At 40.2% G+C, this 22,730-nt stretch overlaps 2 protein-coding genes across 2 annotated transcripts; one reads left to right on the top strand and one right to left on the bottom strand.

The window, feature by feature from the left end:
• Positions 1 to 513: 513 nt before the first annotated feature.
• pias4a (protein inhibitor of activated STAT, 4a) lies at positions 514 to 14,138 on the bottom strand. The gene is made up of 11 exons (XM_020081158.2): positions 14,024 to 14,138; positions 11,828 to 12,209; positions 11,632 to 11,716; positions 11,479 to 11,520; positions 11,198 to 11,288; positions 10,225 to 10,353; positions 6,728 to 6,833; positions 6,135 to 6,208; positions 5,857 to 6,017; positions 4,487 to 4,638; positions 514 to 3,998 (listed from the first exon to the last, which is right to left on the bottom strand). Exons 1-11 carry the CDS (start codon positions 14,048 to 14,050, stop codon positions 3,724 to 3,726), a joined length of 1,524 nt encoding a protein of 507 aa, XP_019936717.2. The 5' UTR covers positions 14,051 to 14,138; the 3' UTR covers positions 514 to 3,723.
• Positions 14,139 to 16,693: 2,555 nt separating this feature from the next.
• Positions 16,694 to 19,040, top strand: foxq2 (forkhead box Q2). The gene is made up of 2 exons (XM_020080846.2): positions 16,694 to 17,677; positions 18,392 to 19,040. The coding sequence occupies exons 1-2, from the start codon at positions 17,183 to 17,185 to the stop codon at positions 18,764 to 18,766; spliced, it is 870 nt and encodes a 289-aa protein (XP_019936405.2). The 5' UTR covers positions 16,694 to 17,182; the 3' UTR covers positions 18,767 to 19,040.
• The last annotated feature ends 3,690 nt before the right edge of the window (positions 19,041 to 22,730 follow it).

Here is a 22,730-nt window from a genome sequence, read left to right as displayed (position 1 = left end):
GAATTAAAATCAAGTGCCTGGATATGTTCACTTTGCTTGTTCCCTGATATAAAGTGTTACCGAAATAAAAAATTAAATAGAATTTACATTGGTACAAGAGAGATTACAACAGTAGAGTATTTTTATTTCCCTTTTTTGACATAACAGTTATCATGGAGCATCCTGGTGGCCAAGGTGTTTTGAGGTGCTGGCAAGTAATAGTCTCAACGCGCTAAGCTTCAATGCGACCATCAACCTTTCTGAAATGTCATTACCCCCCCCCCCCCCCAACAATAACCAGTCAACTTTCTTCTGACCCAAACATTTGGCATTAATTAAGCAGTTTACTTCTTCCTAAATTAAAATGTATTTCAACCAGAACTTAATTTCATACAAGACTAAATTTACATGAATTTTTTGTTTCACAGGCTGATCCTGAGATTTCAGGAGAGAAAACAAATAGGGTCCAGTTTTTTCTGCATTATAAATTATGAAAACTATAAAAAAAAAATCAAAATAAAACAATGGCACACATTTTTAAGAACTGATTTTAATTAATTCCACACGTCAATAACAGCTGTTAGAATACGATCATTTGAAATTTTACAGTTTTGTCCTCAACAGGCATCAAATGTGTCCCCAGATCTGAGCATTTGGTACAGGACATGAACAATCCACACCTCAGAACCAGTCCTCCCAGTCCTCAGTGGCATCAGCTCCAGCTGCTGCTGCCCTTCAACAGCTCCTCATCTGTTCGCCCATAGGAACAACTGGAGGCGATTCAAGGCTTAATAAAATATTATTTAATTTTATTGTCTTTTAATATGAACATATAAAAAACACAACAAACAAAACATTTACATCAGGGATTGTAAGCCTCTGCCCATGCTACCTTATGCATTTATTGTACGATGAAGAGATGCCACTACAAAAAGACCAGACCCTCAGCTCTCTCCTGCTCCCAAAACAACTTGCACAAACACATCTGGCTCAGATCCACAGAAGCAACCTGCACCGCCTCTCATCTTTAACCATAAAGGCAAAGAGAAGTTTAGGAGATCCGTTCAAATAATAACCTTCTATACCTAGTGACAAATGAACAGTGTCATTTTAAATGTATAGCAGTTACTCCATTTGCCTTGTAAAAAACAGGTATTAGAGTTCTTCACAATTACTTTTTTCTTCAAAACTCCATATACAGAATATCCTTTTCATGGACAGACTCAGGTGTAGTAAAGGCCCATCAATCAATTTTGTGTGATTACCAAATATTTTTCACCAGTATGTTAATTTTGAAAGCTACTTCAATGTTGCAAAAAGAGGAGAGAAATGGAAGACCAGATTTTTCTCAACCCACTTTTTTCAAATCAACAGCCCGCTCGTACGATGCACTTACCGACAGAGAGGCCTCGGTTAATGTGTAAATATAAATTCTCTGCATTTGAACAAGACGCATGAAAACCAAAAACGTGTGCTGTTCAAACCGCAACAAAAAGGGACAATAACTGTTTTACAGTGGAGAACGACTGCGCCCTTTTTTTAGTTTCACATTTTCTGATTCCCATGCATGAGATGTTAGAGGATATCTGGTCACAAAGGAAATTTATCTTTGATTAATACTCACTACATGATGGCGTTAAAATAAATAAGCCATAAACTCTATGACGCTTCCAATGAAAGTGCAAACTGCTCTATCAACACAGCAATATTTTCTGACCATCCTGCAGACGAACCTAATGCAAACACGTGCAGCCCATGTGTCCTCATCCGAGGAGCAGCGATAGCAAACCAACAACACTAGTATGGGTGCAGAGTAACATTAGTCTGAGCCTACAGTGTGTGGCAATTTAAGTCCAATTCTACTCCAGCAAACAGACATGACCTAATCTACATTGAGCAGAAGGGGGATTGTTGGTTGAAGCAGCTCCACTTGTTCCAGACGGGACAATTTGTAATTCAATGAATGACTAAACTTGGCGGCGGTCGCACTTGTTGTGTTAAACATGTTCAACCCCAGCCGCAGAAAAAAATGCTCCGAGTGCTTCTGTGACCCAGGTTTGGAATTCATTCACAGGAAAAGAAATATGACTGTTAATCAACAGCCCGGCCATGAGCCTCTCGACACCCAAAACCACAGCAGCTGAAGTATCCTGCTTTCTGCAAGTACAAGCTCCTGTCCGTGCAGAACTACAGCCAAATATTATGTAGATTTATTACACATAACTGTTAAGAGAACATGAAGCAATAAAATAAATATGATGCTTGCAGAGAAAGACACCAAAATATGGGGGCAAAAAAAAAAAAAAAAAAAAAAAGGAGGACAGCACTTCTGAATCCTGTTCCATGACTGTCCTTTACCTCAGATTCTAATTTTTTGTGCTGCTCTTACTGCAATTGAAACATAAACAAAATAAAACACCTCTCAGACTGGGGAGTCTCATTTGATTGGCCAGCTCAGCTAGTTTTAAAACAACAGGCTCCAATCTTATACCACTTCACCAAAAAAAAAAAAAAAAAAAAAAAGGCACCAAAATCTCAAGACCATCTTCTGTCAGTGAAATCTTAAAATGCATCTGCTTTGGTGCAGAAGCCGAACAGTAATTTTGATGTGTTATGCCCATTTGCAATGTTATGCAATGATACATCAACCGTAATAAATCCTAATAAAGCAACAAAAAAAACTACAGCAATGTTTTATTTAGTGGGACAGCTCCACCCATCACTGACACCAACAGTTAACCTGGTGGTTATCTACAAACTAACTAGGTTTTCAACAAAGACTTTTCTGCTGCAGAGGAAATGGAGCGGCATGTAACGATGGACTTAAAAAATAAAAATAAAAAAAGTCTCCAGTGTAAAATTGGCTTCAGAAAGACTCTTCTGTCCTCTCCTTCTTCCCAGCTACTCTCTGGTCAGTCTGCTAAGTTTGTTTGTTTTTTTTATGACTGAGGTAGGTTCTCTTATCTAAAGGACAAAATAAAAATGGAAAGCATCACACATCAGAGGCCAGTATTGTGTTCTGCCCTTTTATAATTAAAAGGATAAATTCCTGAAAAAACCCTTTCAAGCTTGAATTCATTCTATGAACGAAGAAACAATAACCCAACAGACGAGGTTTTGATTTGCATCAAACTCCACATACCTCTGCCGTGTCCTCCCCCAAAGTTACTCATGCCTCTTTTCCATTGCTGTTTTTGATCCTTCACCAAAAACTACTGAGGTGCCTCCGCTTTTCAACTTGCCTGTTCATCACAAATGTGACAAAAATCAGAAACGCAAACATTGAACACCCACGGCTAAAAGAGCCAGTAATTCCAAGTCAAATACAAAGAGTGATGGGGTGGAAGAGAGGAAATAGTCTGAAGAGCGGAGGAGAGGAGAGGAGGAAAGGGGGCGATGGTGGTGTCGGGGTGCTCGATCCATTCAGTTTCTTTAGCAGAGGCAGGACGGTACAGATATTCACTGTGAGGTGACAGTTGACCAAAAAGAGTTAGAGTCGCTTCCAGTGGTGTACAGTACAAAGAGGAATCCTAATCGCTCTAGATTGAAGATTCTTTAACAGTGCATGTTTGAGTGTGTTTGTTTTGTATGGGTAGAAACCAGAGCTGCTAAAAGGCTCTAATGTTGGGCATAAGGGAGGGTCGTTGCATCTAGTGGATTACTGTTCCTGTCCTCAAGTTCTTTTGAGCCCCCTGCCTTTGTCTCTGTGTGTGTGTCAGTCTATGCGGGGACAGAGCTGCGGGGTCAGTAGGCAGTAACCAGGTCCTTGTCGTAGTTATATCGGCCCCTCTTCGGGGCAGGACTGTCGGCGCTATCCTCTGTGTCCTCGCTGTCTCCTCCTGCCCCGCCGCCTTCCTCTTCAGAGGAAGAGTCAAGAGTCAGATCTACCACCGCACCTCCGCTTGGTGCCACGGCAGGTCCCCCTGTGCCTCCTGCCACCCCCACGGAACTGCTGCCAGATTTGCCCGTCTGGCTGGTGCTGCTGTGGGCTGGTGAATGACCGTTTGCCTCAGGAATGCCTGCAGAAGGAGATGTCATTCAAAAATATGCATGTGTAACAAGATGACAAAGACAGCAGGGTTCCATCTGATTGGCTCATGGAACACCCTTTATCGCAGTTTAAGCCAATAAGTATATCGCACACGTTGATATCACGATGAAGATACATTTTCGATATATCATGCAGCCCTAACGTGTATGGCAGCTATTTTATATCCAGGGATATTTCTATTCTTTTGGTTTCTTTTTTTTAGTTTTGCATGTTTAAAACATCAACAACACACCGACTCACTCATGGTGAATCATTCGTAGAATGGCCTGCTGTGTTCTTACACATTATCCAGAGTTTCTATTACAGGGCTGGTAGGAGAAACTCCGCACAATCCTCGCAGTGTCTGACATTTGCCTTCTCACATAAAGCCCCTCTGGATCATTTCAGGAGAGTATCTGGTGTTAAGTGCTTTCACTGTCTGAAAGCAGTAAAAAATGTTACAGGGTTGACACTCACATATATCAACAACAGGGTACTCTGGCGTGTTGCTGCGTTCTCTTTCCCTGTCCCTCTCCTTGTCATCTCTGATGGGTTGCCAGGAGCCGTCAGTTAGGTACTCAATCTCCTCAATGTCTTCACTTGTCTGTTTCAGGATCTCAGATAGCAGCCTGAAAAACAAACTGCAGGTTAGAGTTGCCTTACAAAACGGATCACACATCCACCAGTAAAGCAACAGAATACTCACCAGCAGGAGAAAATTGTAAAATGTCGACATTTTCATATATATATATATATATATATATGAATATTATTCAAGTTACACTCCATAAAGAAAAAAAGCAACTTTTGCGAAAATCCTTGGATGTTTATTATAAATTGAAAACTGCACTCCATCTGTATATTTCAGAGCCTCGAGGCATCACTCAATAAACCTGACAACGTTTAGTAATTAGGCCATTTGAAACTGAACATAGAGATCGGTTACAGACGAGACTTTCACACAAGCTTAATTTAAAGGTACAGTGTGTAGAATTTTGTGATATCTAGTGTAGAAGTTGCATGTTGCAGCTGAACACCCCTCACCTCACCCTCCAAACATGAAAAAGAACCTATGGTAGCCTTTTCTGGAGTAAAGAAAACTACAATTCAATTTAGATGAAACAAACTAGTGAAAACATCATGAGGATTATTCTACATTAAATTTCTGCCAATAGTTCCCTTTCACCTAAATCTTACACACTGGACGTTTAAGGAATGCATATAAACCTTAAAGCCAAAACGGTAACACAATGCTTCCAGTCTTTGCCAAAGTAAGAACAATTTGCAAGAAATGACACGCCCGAAGTGTTGTTGACAAGAATGGACTGCAGGCTCATCTGTGTTTTGCCAAAGAACTCACAATTCTCTTTATAACAAAAATCAAGAAAAAGAAAGACACAATGTACTAGAAACCTTTGGGACCTTTAGATGGGTCAATAAACGTTTCCAGGTAAAAAAAATTAATCACAGTAACATGGCTTGGTTCTCTAAATTGTAGGGCTGTTAGAACAGGTAGATCAGAGAGCCAGTTTAGCTGATCGAAGGTTTTGAACTAAAACCTGATACCAAGTTTAGAAATTAAGAACAAAATGGATAATGAACCTCTCATGACTTGTAAAACATCCAAAGCATTTTCAATAAAAACACAGAAGGCTGGAGCAGGATTCAACTTGTATCAAAAGTCCTAAAAAGGCCCAGACACCTGTGCAGCTTTGTTTATTTATTTTCCCCAGGATGGCTTTGGCACACAGGGTCGTCAAAATTACACAAGGGTGAATTTTCAGTATTTAGTGAAAAGATGATGCTGTGTGGGTGGAACCAGTCAGAGCATGTTTCTGTCTCCTTACCCATCAATTGTGAGCAGTTCAAAAGGAGCCGGCTTGTCACAGACAGGGCAAGTCCATGTGGGCTTCTTCTCATTCATCTGCAGGAAGAAGACTGCATCGAAACACTGGAGATGGGCACAAGTTAAAACACGACAAGGTACGCCGAGTCGCATCTTCACCAACTGGGAAATAGGAGAGGACAAAGCATGTTAAAGGCATCCAGCAAAGTAGCAGCACAAATATTAAAGACACTGTATCACAGCTGAAAATGTCAAGCGTTCTTATGTAGATATACTCACTGGACAGATGAGAGAAACTCGTAGCCCTGTGGTGGCAATTTCGCTTTCTGGGTCAAAGCGAAGTTTGTCTTGGACTGTGGATAAATAGTGGATCAACTATTATGAACCTTTTTTTTTTTTTTTTTAAAGGGATAGTTCACAGAAAAATGAAAATTAATTAATTATCCGCTCACCACTATGCTGATGGAGGGGTGGGTGAAGTGTTTCAGTCCACAAAACACTTTTTGAGTCTCAGGGTCAAACAGTGTTGCAGTCAAATCCAACCAGTATGGAGGCATGTTTTTTTTCTGTTGTTTTATTACGTCTGAAGAAGAGGTCACATTGGCTGCCACACTGTTGACTCCTCAAGTGTTTTGTGAACGCAAACACTTCTCCCACCCCTCCATCGGCATAGTGGTGAGTAGATAATGAGTGAATTAAATGTTTTTGGTGAACTATCCCTTATACATTAAATAGACAATCCAGTCCAATCAAAACAGAGTCAATAAATTGTAGAAATGTAATTGAAATGAGTTTAATATAAAGTACATACAAGCATTGAAATATGTAATGGAAACTGGAACAATTTAGGAGATCATACAAGTAAAACTTACTGCGTTCACGACAACGATCTGCACTCTCCACAGAGCAGAGTTTGAGTTGGCTGAAGAGGTCTGCTGCAGTAAAGACCCTCACTAAATACACTGCCACCGAGTACCGCTGAAAACACCAATTCAAAGGTTGTGAGCACAGACTTTAAAAAGAGATAAAAAATAAAGCATATAGAGCAGCTTCAAGAATTCAGCCCCCTTCAATTTTTGTTTTAGGTTATAAATAATTTAAATGTTTGTGGATCAATCTATACTAAATAACCTTTAATGACAGAGTGAAACTATTTACTAATTTATAAAAAATTAAAAAAGATTCTGAGATAAAAAGACAACAACAAAAAATAATTTAATGTTCTTGCAAATGGTACCTTCTGGCTTAGGGCAAACCTGAATGCAACACACTGATAGGGGTGGGAATCTCTAGGCACCTCACGATCTATTTCCCAATTCAAAGGGCTACGTTTCCATTGTATAAGCGATTATCGATTCATCAAATAATTTTATTTCTATACGTGATTTATTTATTTTGTTAATCATTGTGTGACTAGAGGTGTAGATCTTCACTAGCCTCATGATTTGTGCTTTAAAAATGTATTTTAGACTGTTACTGTTATTACAAATGTGCTGTTGTCAACAGTCTCTCCACATTGTTTTGACATTCATTCAGTTTAATCTTCAGTGTGCTGCATGTTTAGTCTTTACTGTATCAGTGTGGCCCTGCCTGGCCCCTCTTGGCAGCATTGAGGTGCATTACTCTGCTGGTAAACAAGAGATTCTGCTGAATTCCTATTTATGTTCCTGGGTAAACGGGGCGTCGCTTCTTCTGCAACACAGAAGTGTGATTATCTGCGGGGAGAACTTCTCTATGCGACTCTGTGTGTGTGTGACTCACAATAAGTGATAACCACATGTATTTAGTTATTAATCATGATTCTGGATTGTTCTGGTTTCTTAAACACAGATGTCCTGACTGCGCATGATTCGTGTTATTTGTAGCAGTCAACTACATGCCCACATGTTTAAATATGTGCCTCATAAACTCTAAAGCAAATCAACAAACACAAAGTAAACGACACACATTCTGAAGTGATACTTAGGCAAGTTTTGTGCCGAGCAAGCTAGTTGCTAAGAAGCTGAAACCTCTTTCAGAGGGAAAGTTGATGAAGGAGCCTTGTTGCCACTTAAGTTTGTCTTTTTTTGAAACAACAGAATGCTGTGAACAAGTTTTTCAATACAGACTTGCAAAAACTTAGTTCTGCTCAAGACTGGCTGACTTAAACCTGGAAATCAGCTGCAAGTATTAAACAGCCTTCACATTAGGAAGCATACTGTATATATTCAGTAATTTAATATGGGCCTTGAAAGTTGCCCATCAAAAATAAGAAATGTCAGTGGTCTTGATAGGAAAAGGTTTCCCCACCCTTGTTTTACGGTCTATTAGTCTCAGGTTTGGCGAACAGAGACTTGTCCAGTCCAGAGATATCTATGCTTTGAGGGGTTATATATTGCTGAAAGGTGAACCATTATTCCAGCCTCAGGTCGCATGGACTCTGGAGGTGGTTTTCTCCACAGGTCTCTCTGTGATTGACAGCATTCATCCTTTGCCTAATTCTGACCACCAAATAAATTTGCATTGTTATTTTGGAAAGTCTAGATTGTAGATTGATGGGCAAAATGGCGATTTTATCAATTTAAAGTTAAAATTCTAAGTGATTGGACTTTCTAAGCAACTATACACAAGTGAACCTCAAAGCCCCAAAACAACCTGAAACTTTAACTCCCAAGCTCTTTTGTGGAAAGAGATATCGCCTCGTAATCACCATCTCAGCTTATGTTAGAAGAATTAAGGCAAACGTTCAATCCTCCTCATTATAGAGTTGGATGAGGGTACCGACTGAATTTCATCAATATGGAATCAACAGTGCCCAATTTCAGTACCAGAGAATGCACTGCAGGTACTATGAGGGAGTAACAGTATAGAGAGAAAGAGCGAGACTATCAAGACGCCACCACCCCTGCACCTTGTCCATGTCACAGTGAGTCAGGGCGATGGTGAGTTGATAGCAGTTGCTCGCTGAAATAATTATATGCAAAGCTGTACTGAACATTCTGTTTTTGATTGTACGGGTGCTCAAATTGATCAGCCACCGATCGTTATCGGCCGATATTCCTTCTAATTAGTTTAATCAGCAATCTCTATACATGCCGATCAGATGAGGCAAAACAAACAGCTGAATGAAGTACAACTCTCAGCAGAGATGAGAAGGAATTTTGATGGCTCACTCATCATTTTTTTCAGTAAATACTTTTGTATTCTAACTTCAGTTATTTGACTACTTTTTTGTTTTTTTTTCCTGGAGCTGATGGCGGAAATAGCTAACAAGTGAGGCATCTTGCTTCTCTACTCATCTCTGTTGAGAGTTGCAAATGCACAGTATCGATTAAACATGACAATGGCTGCATTTTGGGCTTTGCTGGTCTGGCAGTTTTAGCAGGTGTCTGATCACCGTTTGCTTCATATGTTTGTGTTCCGCAATATCACCAATATCACAATGCGTCTCCCTGCCCAAACAAACACGCTGCCACAACTGCAGGACCAGCCTTTTGCGTGTGTGTGTGTGTATGTGTCCATTCACACTCCAATCATAACCCTGTGTAATCCGAACCAACACAGAAGTGACTAGTAGCTACAGAGCAATGAGTGTGGAGGTCGGAGATGATCGTCTGATTGACCTTTACAAAAGGAGGAGCAGACGCCTCGTCTCTAAAGTCAGACGCAGGAGAAAATCATCTGGTGGATTGTGGGTTCCCTGTGGAGATCCCCTTGGTTCATGAAGATCCGCAGTAAAAACCGGAACGGCTTATTTTTGTTGCATCCGTTTTTCGTTGTTTGAAGTGGATTGATATGAACTGTACCAGGCTTGTGGGGAGACTGAAACAGACCATAAATATACTTTCCTATTCTTTGGCTATTTTAGTTTATGTAGTTTCATGTTAAGTCAAGTCCAACAGTTCTACAGTGTTCTTCTCTTTACTGTTCCAAATGTTGGTGTTTCCAACTTTTCCCCACACACCCACTACACCCCTCCTCAACCAACAACGCTAGTTTGCCTCTAAAAAAGTAATTTAACACTTAGTGACACTTAGTGAGGTGCTCTGGTTTGTTTAAAACTGCAGTGTTATGTTACTGTTTCTTGTGTTTAGGTACAACTTTCACAGTTCTTATCCCTAATTGGTTTACAAAGGCTCTAAAAAAAGGGTGTGAACAGAGGTGAGAGAGTATTCGTTTGTCCTCCAGCTGCTTAACAGGATCAGGATTGTGGGAGCAACAGTTAAGAGGGTCACTGAAGTAATTCAGCCCTTGGCCTCGAAGAGCCTTCTTTAGGAGTTACACCACGCAAGGATGAGCAGAACTCATGAAACACTGTGTGTCAGCTTCCACTGTTTCCACCATGACCCTGCGCTAAGCCAAAATATGAGAATCAGCATAAGACTCTTACCTTGCCAAAGTTTCCCCAGGTGATGGTGACTCTGTTAGTGACACTGGAGAGATGCAACCAGGGAGTGATGTTTACAGGTCGACAAGGGCGACGAGGTTCAACTCCAGGCTTATTAGAGGGGTAATAACCCTGTAAATACACAGACACACAAATGCCAGAGTATTATTTACGTCATACTAAAAGTTATCCAGTCTTTGAATGATTTGTATATACAGGCATCAGAATTCCCTCTTACGGGCTTTGATATAGTTTGAAAGTAGTCAGGTTCTTATTGTGTTGGTTGCACAGTCACTATTTTATCAAAGAGACACAAAAGTCACACACAGGTTCTAGTCTTTACTTTTATATAAAGAGGTAAAATATATTACTGAGTTTCAAGCAATGTGTTTCAGTTTTTAGTAATTTCCAATTCAAGTAACAGTCATACTTAATCTCAACACGCCGACAATTCCATTTAAACATGTTGAAAACAAATACATTTGAACGTTGAACTAGAAAAGTTACTGAAAGACAGAGGAGGAAAGATGAAAATTAGTTTGGGGTTGGGTGGAAAAACACTAAATAACACAATTATCCCCATTCTCCTTCTACACGATGTGTAGGAAGAGGAACTGTTTTGCAAGAGAAAACCTTCCTTCTGCCATTTGCAGCTTTTTTGATGTCTGTAAGTAATATTTTTAATAATGTCTATCACTGGCTTTAGGTTTGGTCTGCATACATCAACATCAATATCTTAACACTCAAGGTTTCATCTTCACTACAGTTACTGCATAATGACTTGAGTTGGGCTGTCAACAAAAACCCTATCAAAATTCCATTTTTGTGTCAGCAACATGCATTGAACACAACAATGCAGTAAAAATGCATCTTTCCAACAGCACAAAACACAACAGTTTGTTATCCATACAGAGACTCAGGACTAACAAGAGCAGAAGATCAGCTCTGCTTTAGTCAAATAAGAGAATTGACTCACTGGCACATGACAGTAGGACTGGTTGACTTTGACAGCAATATTGGGGGGATACTGGTCCTCCTGGACACCAATGGAGTCTGTGTAACAGATTCTGCAACAGAGTGTCAAGAGAGAGAAAACATTACTATCATTTTTAAACATGGTAAAACTATCTTTCCTTTTTACTTAATATCTGTCAGACACATTCTGGTTAACACTGGCCAAACGAGCACAGTCCAGACAGGATTGTGTAATTAAGTATTAAGTGTATTAAGTTTAAATAGGAATTGCTGTAAACTTACCTAAGAACCACTTGGATTGATCTGATTCCTGGACGAAGCTCGCTAAGAAAGTAAAGGTACTTAATTAAAATGAGCATTAGTTATATAATCCTAAATTAAGGTGCTAAAAATTAAGCAAAGCAAAATCTGGGAAACTATGCTGAACTCCCTTACCTTGCATTTCTGATCTGATCAGCTTGGTTCGGTGTTAATTCAAATATGCATTGACTGTCCTGCAGTTTCTCATTGTTCTGGGCAACTGTAAAATAACATTAAAACACAGTGCATAGTTTAATAACTCAGAAGGGGAAATAATATTTCTCTAAAAGCAATAATTAGAATACAAGAAGAATAAATTGCATACACTTACTTAGCTCTGTTGGTGACAGCAGTGTCTCCAAGGTTTGGTAAAAGGGTAGTGGCACCAGCTTGACCTCTGCTGCAGGTGTCGCAATTGGTTTGGAAATGCCGTTGAGGTAGTCTGCGCCCTGAGAGGTGGCAGTGGGGGAGGAGCTGAGGGACGAGTAGGCAACCGGGACGCCCTCTGGACGCCGTGCAGCAAGCCAGCCAGATGTTTTTGGGAAGCGCGACTCGTAGAGCTGCCTGACATTCTTCAGAAGCTCTGGGCTGTATTCGGTCTGCACCAGCCGCAGTGCGCGCCCCACCAGGTCCTGCTTCAGCCCGCTTTTGCTGCGACCCATCGAGGCCAGCAGCGTCTGCAGGTCTGAAACCCGGAAACTTTTGACCATGTTCTACAGAGAGGAATGAACAAAATTTTAGATATAAAGTTGAGAGACATTGAAGTACGTAGTCAGAGGAAGTTTGAGTGACTGTCATGAACAGCAAGTTGTTAATCGTTAGTTATTGGTTGTTTCTCGGAAGGTATTTATGAGATGAGTTTGCCTTTACCCAATGAACTTGCCTTGAAGGCTCTTATTATAGCAGCATATTACACCTGCCTTGCTTTAAGTTCTTTATAAACACAAGTTAAAATGCTCCTTATTCTAACCACTTGCAAGTATTTAACATCAATTTGTTATTTTGCTACCATTAAAGAATTTTGGGAACCCTGATTCTCTAACAGCATTAAAATGTATGACTAAATGGACGCATTTCACTGTATTACAGTCACTACATGCCTTGAACACAATGTAAGGCACAGAGACATGTACTCAGAAGGAATGCACTGACAATAAGCCCGCCTACAGTTCAAGCCGAAAAAGAAAATACTTAAACACTTGGGTCAGTGTCCCCTGATCTAAAACAAAATATTCAGAGGTTCAATTAATTGTAAAAACTGTAGCTTGGACCTTTATTACCATACTTAAAGAGGATATGTTTTCATCTGGATTGATCTGTCTGTTAGTTAGAAGGTAACAATGATAAAAAAGAAAAACAAGCATGTTTAGGGGACTTCAATTTTTGAGTGTGTGTGCAAGTTGTTGGAGATCCAAATAACAATCTGGATCAAGTGAAATCAAACATGTTTCAAAGGGGGAATGTTGGACGAGGTATGAGCTCTCTGAGTGCGCTTGTGTTTATTTACTGTCCTGTGAGGTAGAATATAGGTGCAAATGTAAAGCTCACTAACAAAATTCTATAGGGACCCTCGTAGGCCAATCACAACCAAACTTAAAAATGGAGGAAGAATAGTCTCGTGCTCTCCGTTTACTATATGAATGAAACTGTAACTAAAATTATCTCTCTTTCTCTCTCTCTCTCTATATATATATATATATACAGAGTAATGTCACTGAGGCCACAATGCGTCCAGGCTTCGATAAGCCACACTAAACTTGTACAATATTGACCCAGAGAGTGCTATCAATTACCTCAGGACAAAGCATACGCATGATGGAGTTCATTTAAAGGCAGCAGCTACGCAGAGTGTATCAACTTGACATCAAGTAATGTTGTTGTTGATGGAGGAAACAGCAGCAGCCTGACAAGCTTCAACTGCCAGACGTGTCTTCAAACACATTAACACGATAACGAAGCTGGACGTTGGGCCTCTGATCGACAAGCTGCGCACAAATTGCGGTCGTAAAATCAGAAAGCTTTGAGTTTCTTCAACCTGACTTGAACAACAGCAGTGTAGCCTCCGCTATCGTCTGGCTAGCTCCTTTCAGGACTGGGCTGTTGGCATTCAATCATAGCAACTGAACAATTTGACAGGTGCTCAGTTCCGTACACTAATCGACTAAATACAAAGAAACGTATCGGTCAGGTAAATTACGTGACTTATTTACAGGGCTGAGAGGAAGCTGGCAGCAGCCCCCGATTGTCTGGATGGCCCCATCATTCATTTCGATGTCCTCTTCTAGCGGCAGCGTGATGCTAGCCGAGCCAACGCATTTGACTGCTTAACGCTACCTAGCCTGCTAGCTACGTTAGCGGCGCAGGCTAGTTCGTTTCGTCGTGAACAAAATGGGCCACGTTTGACAGAATATAGACATTAAACCATGTCCACACCAAGCCCCGGCTTTCCCCCACGACGGGGCTGAACTTCAGCCCGCACACACGCACCCGTCTCCCCTCAAATGAAATCTATCCAAGCTCTACTCACCATCGCTTCCACCAGTTCGGCCGCCATCTTCGAGCAGCAGTACCGCGAGAGTCAGAGACGACGGCTAGTCTTTCACCAATGGGACGCAGAGTCAGCTTTGACGGACAGGTGTCTTCAACCAATCACCGCGCGGCTTTGACCGGACTCCTTTGCTCTTCATACGCAATGGGCGGGCTCGCAGTTTTTTAAAGTTACAGTACAACTTTTTAAAAAACACTAAGAGACGGGTCTCGTGTCAGAATAAGGCCTCGGTGTGTGTTCATGATTCGATTTATCAAAGCCATGTGATATCCGTGATGTTCCGGTTCAATAGTGTTGAGATATCGTGAACACGCGTGTTAAAAACTGTTTAAATTCACTGTGTATTTAAAGCACGGGGTGTCAAGTGGAACCGGTCGCATGGTCTCCACAAGTCCACTCCGAGCAAAATAATCCATTTCGGGTTGTGCGTCCGGCAGTCAGATACGGAGTTAATGCTTTGTCTAAGGTATGTTCACTACTGAATTAAAAAAAATAATTAACTAAATACATATGCACCTATGACTATATACTGACCACACCGTGTCTTAAACACAAATACAATGTTATGTCATGCCTTTAATATAATGTAAATAAGTATGTAAGGAACACACTTACACTCCCTGAGGTGATCCATCCCAGGTTTTCCAAAGCTCCTCATATGTGGCAGAGAATAGCCTCATGGAAACAAAAATCAATTGAAGGAATTGCAGTATCATGTAATAACATGGTGTGTTTTGTTTTGGCTTTACTTTGGTTGTGAAACGTCAATAGAACAATACAGGAGGCTAAAGCCACCTGGCTTTGCCACCATGCTGGTTGATGGAGTAGGTTATCTATATTTATAAGTTATTCATTTGTGAATAAAAGTATATAAGAGCAATATAGGAGATATACAAAATATAGGATTTATTTATTTTGACATAGCTGTTTAAGTGTATATCACTAATGTAGACCCAACACGCAGCTCTGTTTGTTCTCCACAATACAGGCTACTATTTTATTTTTTATAATAATTACATTTCAATTATTGGTGTATTTTTTAATCAACAGAGACTATGCATATAATAGGTAAATGATAAAGCTAATTACAATACATGAGCTTGCTCATGTAAAGGCAGCATAGTGGTTATGTTGCACATAGGCCTATATTTCATGTTGCATTATTTAAACAGAAGAGGGCAACATGGTCCATGATTTGACCCGGCTGTCATTTAATCCATACCCCGTGTAAAACGGACAGAACAAAGCAGATCAACTGCAATCCGACTGTTAATGTGATCTAGACTAATATGATGTCTGCTATTGTGTAGTCCAGTAAATACAATGTATCTCTTGTGCAGATTATTCTGATTCTATATAACTTCACAGCTCATGGGTTAACCGATAAGAATATGTGCACACAGACACTGTTAAGACTAAACATCTGTTTGTTGAGGATCCCAGAGACTTTAGGAATATAAAACATGAAAGTAAGAGAAACTGACATCAAAACTATTTGATGTCAATGCAAGATTCATACAATGCAGACATCATCACCAGTAATGAAATTCTTAGTCTTAGAACCGAATAAACTTTACAAAGTAGCAAAATAGTAAAAAAAAAAAATCACAATAAATTACAGTTAAGAAATATGTTAAATATGCATATATTACAATACCATACTGTTTGTGATACCGCTTCAATTAATCATGCAGATTAAGCGGATGCAGATACAGAGTATGTGAGCGTTGAAGTGTTGCATTATTACACATGATGTTTTTCCTTGACTTTGATCTTTCTTTTATCTTACTTATGGAAAGATTTACAGTTGCTATTTTAGTGATTGAATAACATTTTAAGATGGATAAGGTGCTTTAGGAAGTTTCAGAATTTATCAAAAAGACCAAAAAATGTTTGGGTTTTTATTTGTTAAAGGACAGTTAACAGTACAAAATTTAAACAAATGTCAGTCAAATAAATATAAAGATACAATCCACATTTTATCTCAACATTTGACAGTATAATTCACTGTCTGATTTTGATGTGTATCATAACATGAACAAGAATACTTTATTTAAATACTGTAACAAAGACTTGCTACATTAGTTATTCACATTAAAATATCATTACCGTCAAAGCAAAAAGTTTAACATTTAAGAAATAAAGCTTATTCAAATAAAAAGATAAGATCAATTAGGAAATATACAAAATTATACTAGATCATTTTTATAATACACATTACAGCTTATTTTTACCAATGTATAATAATTTTTACAATGATAATTGGCAAGAATCAGAAATAAGGTTGCAGGATGCATAACACAAAAAAAGGTTCATATTAACAGCAAGAAGTGAACTCTTTTATTCATACATTTTACTGTTCGGCTTTGTTTTTTTCTCTATAAAACATTGAAGTAGAGCCAATAATTACTGCTCAGTTGTAACTGGAGTAATTCTTTGGACAGCATCCACATGGACAAAACAACTTTAACAGGATAACACTGGCATCTAAAAGGCCTTTGATTCTACAGCATCCATCCTCTGCACACCATGTCTCACTAAATCTTGAGTGTTTAATCTCCCGTAATTACAAAGATTTGCTTAGGTTAATAAAAATAATCCGCCTGAATTTAGACCCCCTACCTGGACCACCCCTGTGCCTCCTTTGCCCCTTTCTGTGAGGGATAAATTCACAGTCATATAAATAGAGTCACCTTCACAACTATGAAGCACTACTCTTCCATTCACGAGCAAAAAGGCTGCTGGATTTTGAGGAGGGGGTCTCGATCAGGTTCTATTTATTGTAGAGCTGAAAACGTTTACTTAAACTTTGTTGGCAAACAACGTGGCCGCATTTAGTCTTCGAGACTGACGTCATTTCCACAGGTTGAGATTGTGTGGCTCGTGAGCGCATCAGGGTTAACAACAGTTGAGTGGCTCATCTTTATCTGTGATCTTGTCAACAGTAAGACTTCGGCGGAAGAAGCGAGGGGTATTGAGGTGTTCAGTCCATAAGGGGGTTTTATTTTGAAAGGAAATGGTCATGCTGCGAAACTCAGACAAACAATTCTGAGAAGACTTTTTGGGCGAAACGCTTTCTACTCATCACCTGATAATTATTCAACAGTCAGCCAGCTTGGAAGTAATTAAACCTCTTAAATGAGTGTGAGATATCTCAATTCAGAAATAACAATGGAGGACAGAAGCAGCCGCACCAGCGCCAGGGAGAGGCTGGGACTGAGCTTCACTATTGACTACCTTCTGTTCAATAAAGGAGTCAAAGGTTCCAAAGAAGAAGCGACAGGAAGTCGTGCGGCAGAGCAGACAGCGAGCAACATGCTAGATCATCAGAATCCTAAACCCGAAGAGGTGGGGATTCGCTCTGAGAAACAGCCGCAGAGGTCAGAGGTAGACGCTGAGGAAAGGAAAGTCAAAGAAGAGGAGGGGGAAGAAGAGCAACAAGAGGAGGGGGAGGAGGAAGTGACCACCACCACCACGTCTGTCAGCATCGGTCCAGAGAAGTCTGCCGACAAACCCAACCAGTCGTACATCGCTCTCATCTCCAAGGCAATCCTGGCGTCTGAGCAGAAGAAGCTGCTGCTGTGTGACATCTACCAGTGGATAATGGACCACTACCCTTACTTCAAGAGTAAGGTATGTTAGCGTTTTTGCATCTTTTTTTGAACATGGCAGACAGAGATAATCAACTATTGTCAGGAAGTAGCTGTTGTCTTAACAGAGGGATTTAGAAAGTCAGATTGGGCGATAACGTGAAGTAAGCTCTAAGAAACCTGCGATCGCTGTCTGGGGGGAGTGTTTTGAAATTACTCAATGCTCTGTTACTTTTGTTAACGTGCCAAAGCTCCTAAAAAGTGTTTTTGCCCGTCATCGTGTTTATCTTAGTTACAGAAAATAACATGGCAGCCATTTTCATGTGGAGCAACATAGTTGGCACAGGTAATCTGTCTGAGTGGTTAGGCAATTAGGTGCTCGTAGGGACACTAGATGATCTTCTTGTTGGCGAATTCACAAATAAAGTAATCCCGTTGCTAGGTTGCAAACCGCCTCTGCCGTTACCAGGTGCAACAACAGATTGGACGTAGCCTAGTGGATTACAGTCGATCATTGGTTTGACGTGCTAAAAAGGTAACTCAAGGTGTCGTGTCTTGCTGTGATCATATACAGTGTTGACACGCTATCTCACATCCTGCCAACAACAGGACAAGGTGACATCCTGAGGAGGATCAGCCATACTTAACCAGCCACCTATGTTAATTTTCAGATGGGGTCACCCACCGTTTAACGCTTATTTACCTTTAGGTTTTGCTTTTGGGCCTAACAGTGTTCGTATTCTTTGCCCCCCAACAGGATAAAAACTGGAGGAACAGTGTGCGACACAACCTGTCCCTGAACGACTGCTTCATCAAAGTTGGCCGCAGTGACAATGGTAAAGGCCACTTCTGGGCAATCCACCCATCAAACTATCAGGACTTCTCCAATGGGGACTATCACTGCCGGAGGGCGCGGCGGAGGGTGCGCAGGGTGGCGGGACAGCTTCCCCTACCCTCCCTGAGCTCCCCCTACCACCCAGCTCTGGCTCGCCCCCACAGAACGACCTGTTGGTGCTGTCCTCAGGCATCTGCATTCCCTCTGACTTGCTCAGCACCCAGACTCTTCTGGCCCTGGTCCCGTATGCAGCCACAACTGAGGCTTCACCCGGGCCTGCATGCCTCTTTACCCTGAGAGTAAACACTTTATATTTGTCAGTTATTATGTACTCACAATTTTGACTTGAATCACCAAAATGTAAGAGATATTTTAGAGACTTTTTCTGCAAATAATTATGTCATTAGGTGACGTCAAAATTGATATGAAATTGTATATTATTACATTATATCCAGCTTTGTATGTGAGGTCATTCAATAATTAAATACAATTTATTAATCTTTGCATTGCATTTGTTTCATTTGTATTCAGAATGAATATTTTGCTATAATCTCATTAAATCATATTGAATTAAAGTGACGTTCTTTGTTTTCTGTGTGTGTGTGTGTGTGTGTGTGTGTACATCCGGCTTGTCTGTGGGAGCAGATAACACTAAAAGTGAGCCCAAATGCTAAGACACCCACCCACCATTAGATGCTAATTAGTCAAAGCTGTCGGGCTGCAAAATCTTCTGCCTTAATAGACTAAAATCGGGATTCCCAAAGCCGACTCCCGAGGATATGAGGCCAGATAATCTGAGCAATCCCAAATAGTTTCAAGAAATAGGAAGCTTATCACACAGTATAATCTGGAGCCGCTGCCGCAGAAAAGAGGGGGACCACGGGAGGTCGGGAATGACGGAGGCAGAGGAAAGGGAAGGAGGCAGAGAGATTGAGAGAGGGGAGGCTGATTTATTGGAGAGAGGTGGGTAGGCTTTTTTAGGAGTCACATTTGTATATTTAAAGCAGTCAGGGAAGATATTTGCAGCAAATGGAAGGAAAGATAACATTAGATTTGTGCTGAACATACATTTAACACAGTTTGGATAAAGTGAGAAAATATTTTGTGGACCGTCTCTAAAGCAGGAGCAGATCATTTATAAGATTACTCCAAAATAATGCCATAATAAGAATCAAGTCAATTTCTTACCTGTCTCACATCAATAGTGAAATTCCTCTCTGACTTGCAAAGGTTGGCATTTACATCCCCAGTGCTGCAGCCAAAGAGGATTAGGTCATACATTGACTTTTCTGAAGTTTGTTTGTCTCGGCTCATGTGGGCTTCTTATTTGCAAATGATTGAATATTTGATTAAGGCAGTAGTTGACATTAAATTAGATTTGGAACGGACAAACAATATGTCAGAGGGATAAAGCTTAAAGAGAGAGAGAAGAGAGGGTAATTCACAACAGTTATTTTCTGGTGATGTTCATTAGAACAATGACAAATCCATCTAATTAATTTTTGTTCACCAAATCTTCCTATTCAATGTCGGCAGCTAATTGGAGGCCTAATTTGCTTAATTCCCATGAATTGTTCTCCGCATCAAATCCTCTTCTATTCACCAGCTTTAAGGCTTTAATTTGGTTGCATATGTTTGCTGTACACACATATGCACACGTGCTCACACACACACACACACAAACACACATACACAGGATAACACACGCACATTTACATCAGTTTACACACACACATACAACTTCTTACAATCTTGCAGGTTGTGTGTGTGCGTGTATAAATAATTAAGAATTTTTGATAATATAATGCACATGCAAAAAAAAACTGCAAATAACATGTTCAACAAAATCACACAAAATTGTAATTAACTACCTTTTTGAGTCAGTGAGATTGAGGTCATGAGCTCAATCAGTGTGTGTGTGTGTGTGTGTGTTCATACTGTATGTGCATGTCATTTTGTTAATCTAATGAGATGGGCGGAGGGGATGCAGGGGGGCCGTAGATTAAGGAACAAAGATTTGTTGGTGATTAGCAGAGAGTGAGGTAAGAAGATCAGCCCTGCTGAGACGGCGATGAAACATTATGGCCGTGTTTTAATACAACACATTTACAGCAGCATTCCAAAGCTGATTCCCTTCAGCCTTACATGTATCTCATTGATTTGACTGTAGGCATACAACCGTTCACACAGCAGAGAGTGAAGCTCAAACCTACATGAAACTAAATACAAGATATATTAGATTCATGTTATGTTGGTTTTCAGCTTGAAGCTTCTATTGTGTGCAATATTTTATATTAACAGCATTAGAAATTGTTCAACCTTCTTTTGATTCAAAAGAACTGAATAACGTATTAGGATACAATCATTATATTGAATTAATTCACTCATAGTGCTGTTATTGCCAGAGTTACACATAAATTATAGTTATGACTTAAGATAAAGGTCTTGTATTGGCTGTAAATTAAAATTTCAACTCTAGTATATATATATATATATGTACTACTAATTTCCCTAATGCATCTAAATGTGGGAAAATTGCTACATTTACTTCATAGTTTAAAATACTTAGACATACACATTTTAATTTTTTTTTACCTGATTATGAAGATATTTCTTTGTCTCCAAGCAAAAATAATACAAACCACATCAAAAAGGTTTTTGGCCAATACTGAGACAACTTAACACAAACACAGACCTTTAAATATCTTTCCATAATAAATTATCGTTGAATATTACTGTTTTTAGGGGCTTATTTGCTACTTTTCAACTTTTTCTCCTTTAACTCATAAATAGTGATTTAACAATTTCAAATGTTCCACACAGATCCTGGTTTTAAATTGTGGTTTAAGGTCCAGCTTGTCATTTGTTCATTTTAATTCAGTCTGACTTAGATTTTTGCTTAAAAGTCGTACAAAGAGTAAGACACACAACATTTAATTTTAATCCTCTCATAAACACTGAAAAAGGGAGATCTGCAGTTTGGAAGTGCTCATGCACATCTTGCAAAAAAACTTGATAACTCGTGAAAATAATCATATTTGAAGTGGATGTGAAATGAAGAATTTGGCATTTATTTGACATGACTGTTAATTATTTGCTTCTTTCTCTGAGGTTTCCTGGTGGAGCGACTGCAGCTGTATACGAATGACTCCTAATAGGCCCAAAGCCTGGAGGAGTCCAAATTGCCAGACTATTAGAAAGCATGATTGCAGACAAGTAAGTAGTATTTGAGGCTTAGGAAGCGCTATAGCTGAACCCAAACCAGCTGCTATTTTCTGGTTGTGTCCCACCACGAACAATAGTCTGGCGTTACCTCGGCTTCAAAGGCCCCATAATAGTCAATCGATCAGAATGCGAGGCGCTATTCTGCAGATTACTGTTAACAATAATTTGCCTCCCAGTGCACCGTTGCCATCTTTGAAGCAATGTTTTATTGCCTCTCTTTTTTTTTTTTTCATCTGCATCTGTCATCCCCGAGGTCCAGTGTTTGATCTCTCCCCACCAGTGTCTGCCTCCCCGGGGTCGCGTTGACCTGTTGATTGGCAGCTGCGATCAGACATATGGTCGGACGAGGCATCGACCGCAGCTCCCCGGAGACAAAAGCAGACTAGTGGGGTTTTTCCCCCTCTCTCACCGCGCCGAGGAGCCGAGGAGCCGAGCAGCCGAGGAGCCGGGGCTACAGCGCCGGGGAGAAAGCATCCGATCCGGCCACTAGATGTCGCAAGGTGCAAGCGAATATCTCCAGCTCCATGAGGATGCACTCAACGTAAGCACATGATACTTTTTGTCAAAATTTCAATTTTTTATCAACCCACGGTCGTCAGTGTTGTAACCAACTCAGCATTTTATGTCATAACTTTTTTTATGAAATTTTTATTTTCCCCCATTGCTATTATTCATGAACATTCCAAAAAACTCCTTGAGGATAATCCTCCTCACCAGACTTCCTTTTCCATATGACATTTCGACCCCTGCTATAGAGAATAAGGGCTGTGTAGTTATCCGAGGTGATAGGATACGGCCTCTAGCAGGACATATAATTAATGTGGATGATGGCAAAGCGTTGTGTTTGCTGGGTGTGATGCCAGGAGGCCTCTGGTTGTTGCCCAGCTGTGTGCTTCATGGAAACCAAATAGGGACAGCTTGACTCCCAGTGAAAAACACACAGATGTGATTATCAACCCAGTGTGTGAGTGTATACAGATATGTTTGAGAGGACCACTCTGAGCCCAGACCTTACAGAGTGAGGACATTTGACCAT

Source organism: Paralichthys olivaceus, chromosome 3 (genome assembly GCF_024713975.1).
Source record: "Paralichthys olivaceus isolate ysfri-2021 chromosome 3, ASM2471397v2, whole genome shotgun sequence".
NCBI lineage: Eukaryota > Metazoa > Chordata > Actinopteri > Pleuronectiformes > Paralichthyidae > Paralichthys > Paralichthys olivaceus.
This window is presented reverse-complemented; position numbering and strand designations above follow the sequence as displayed.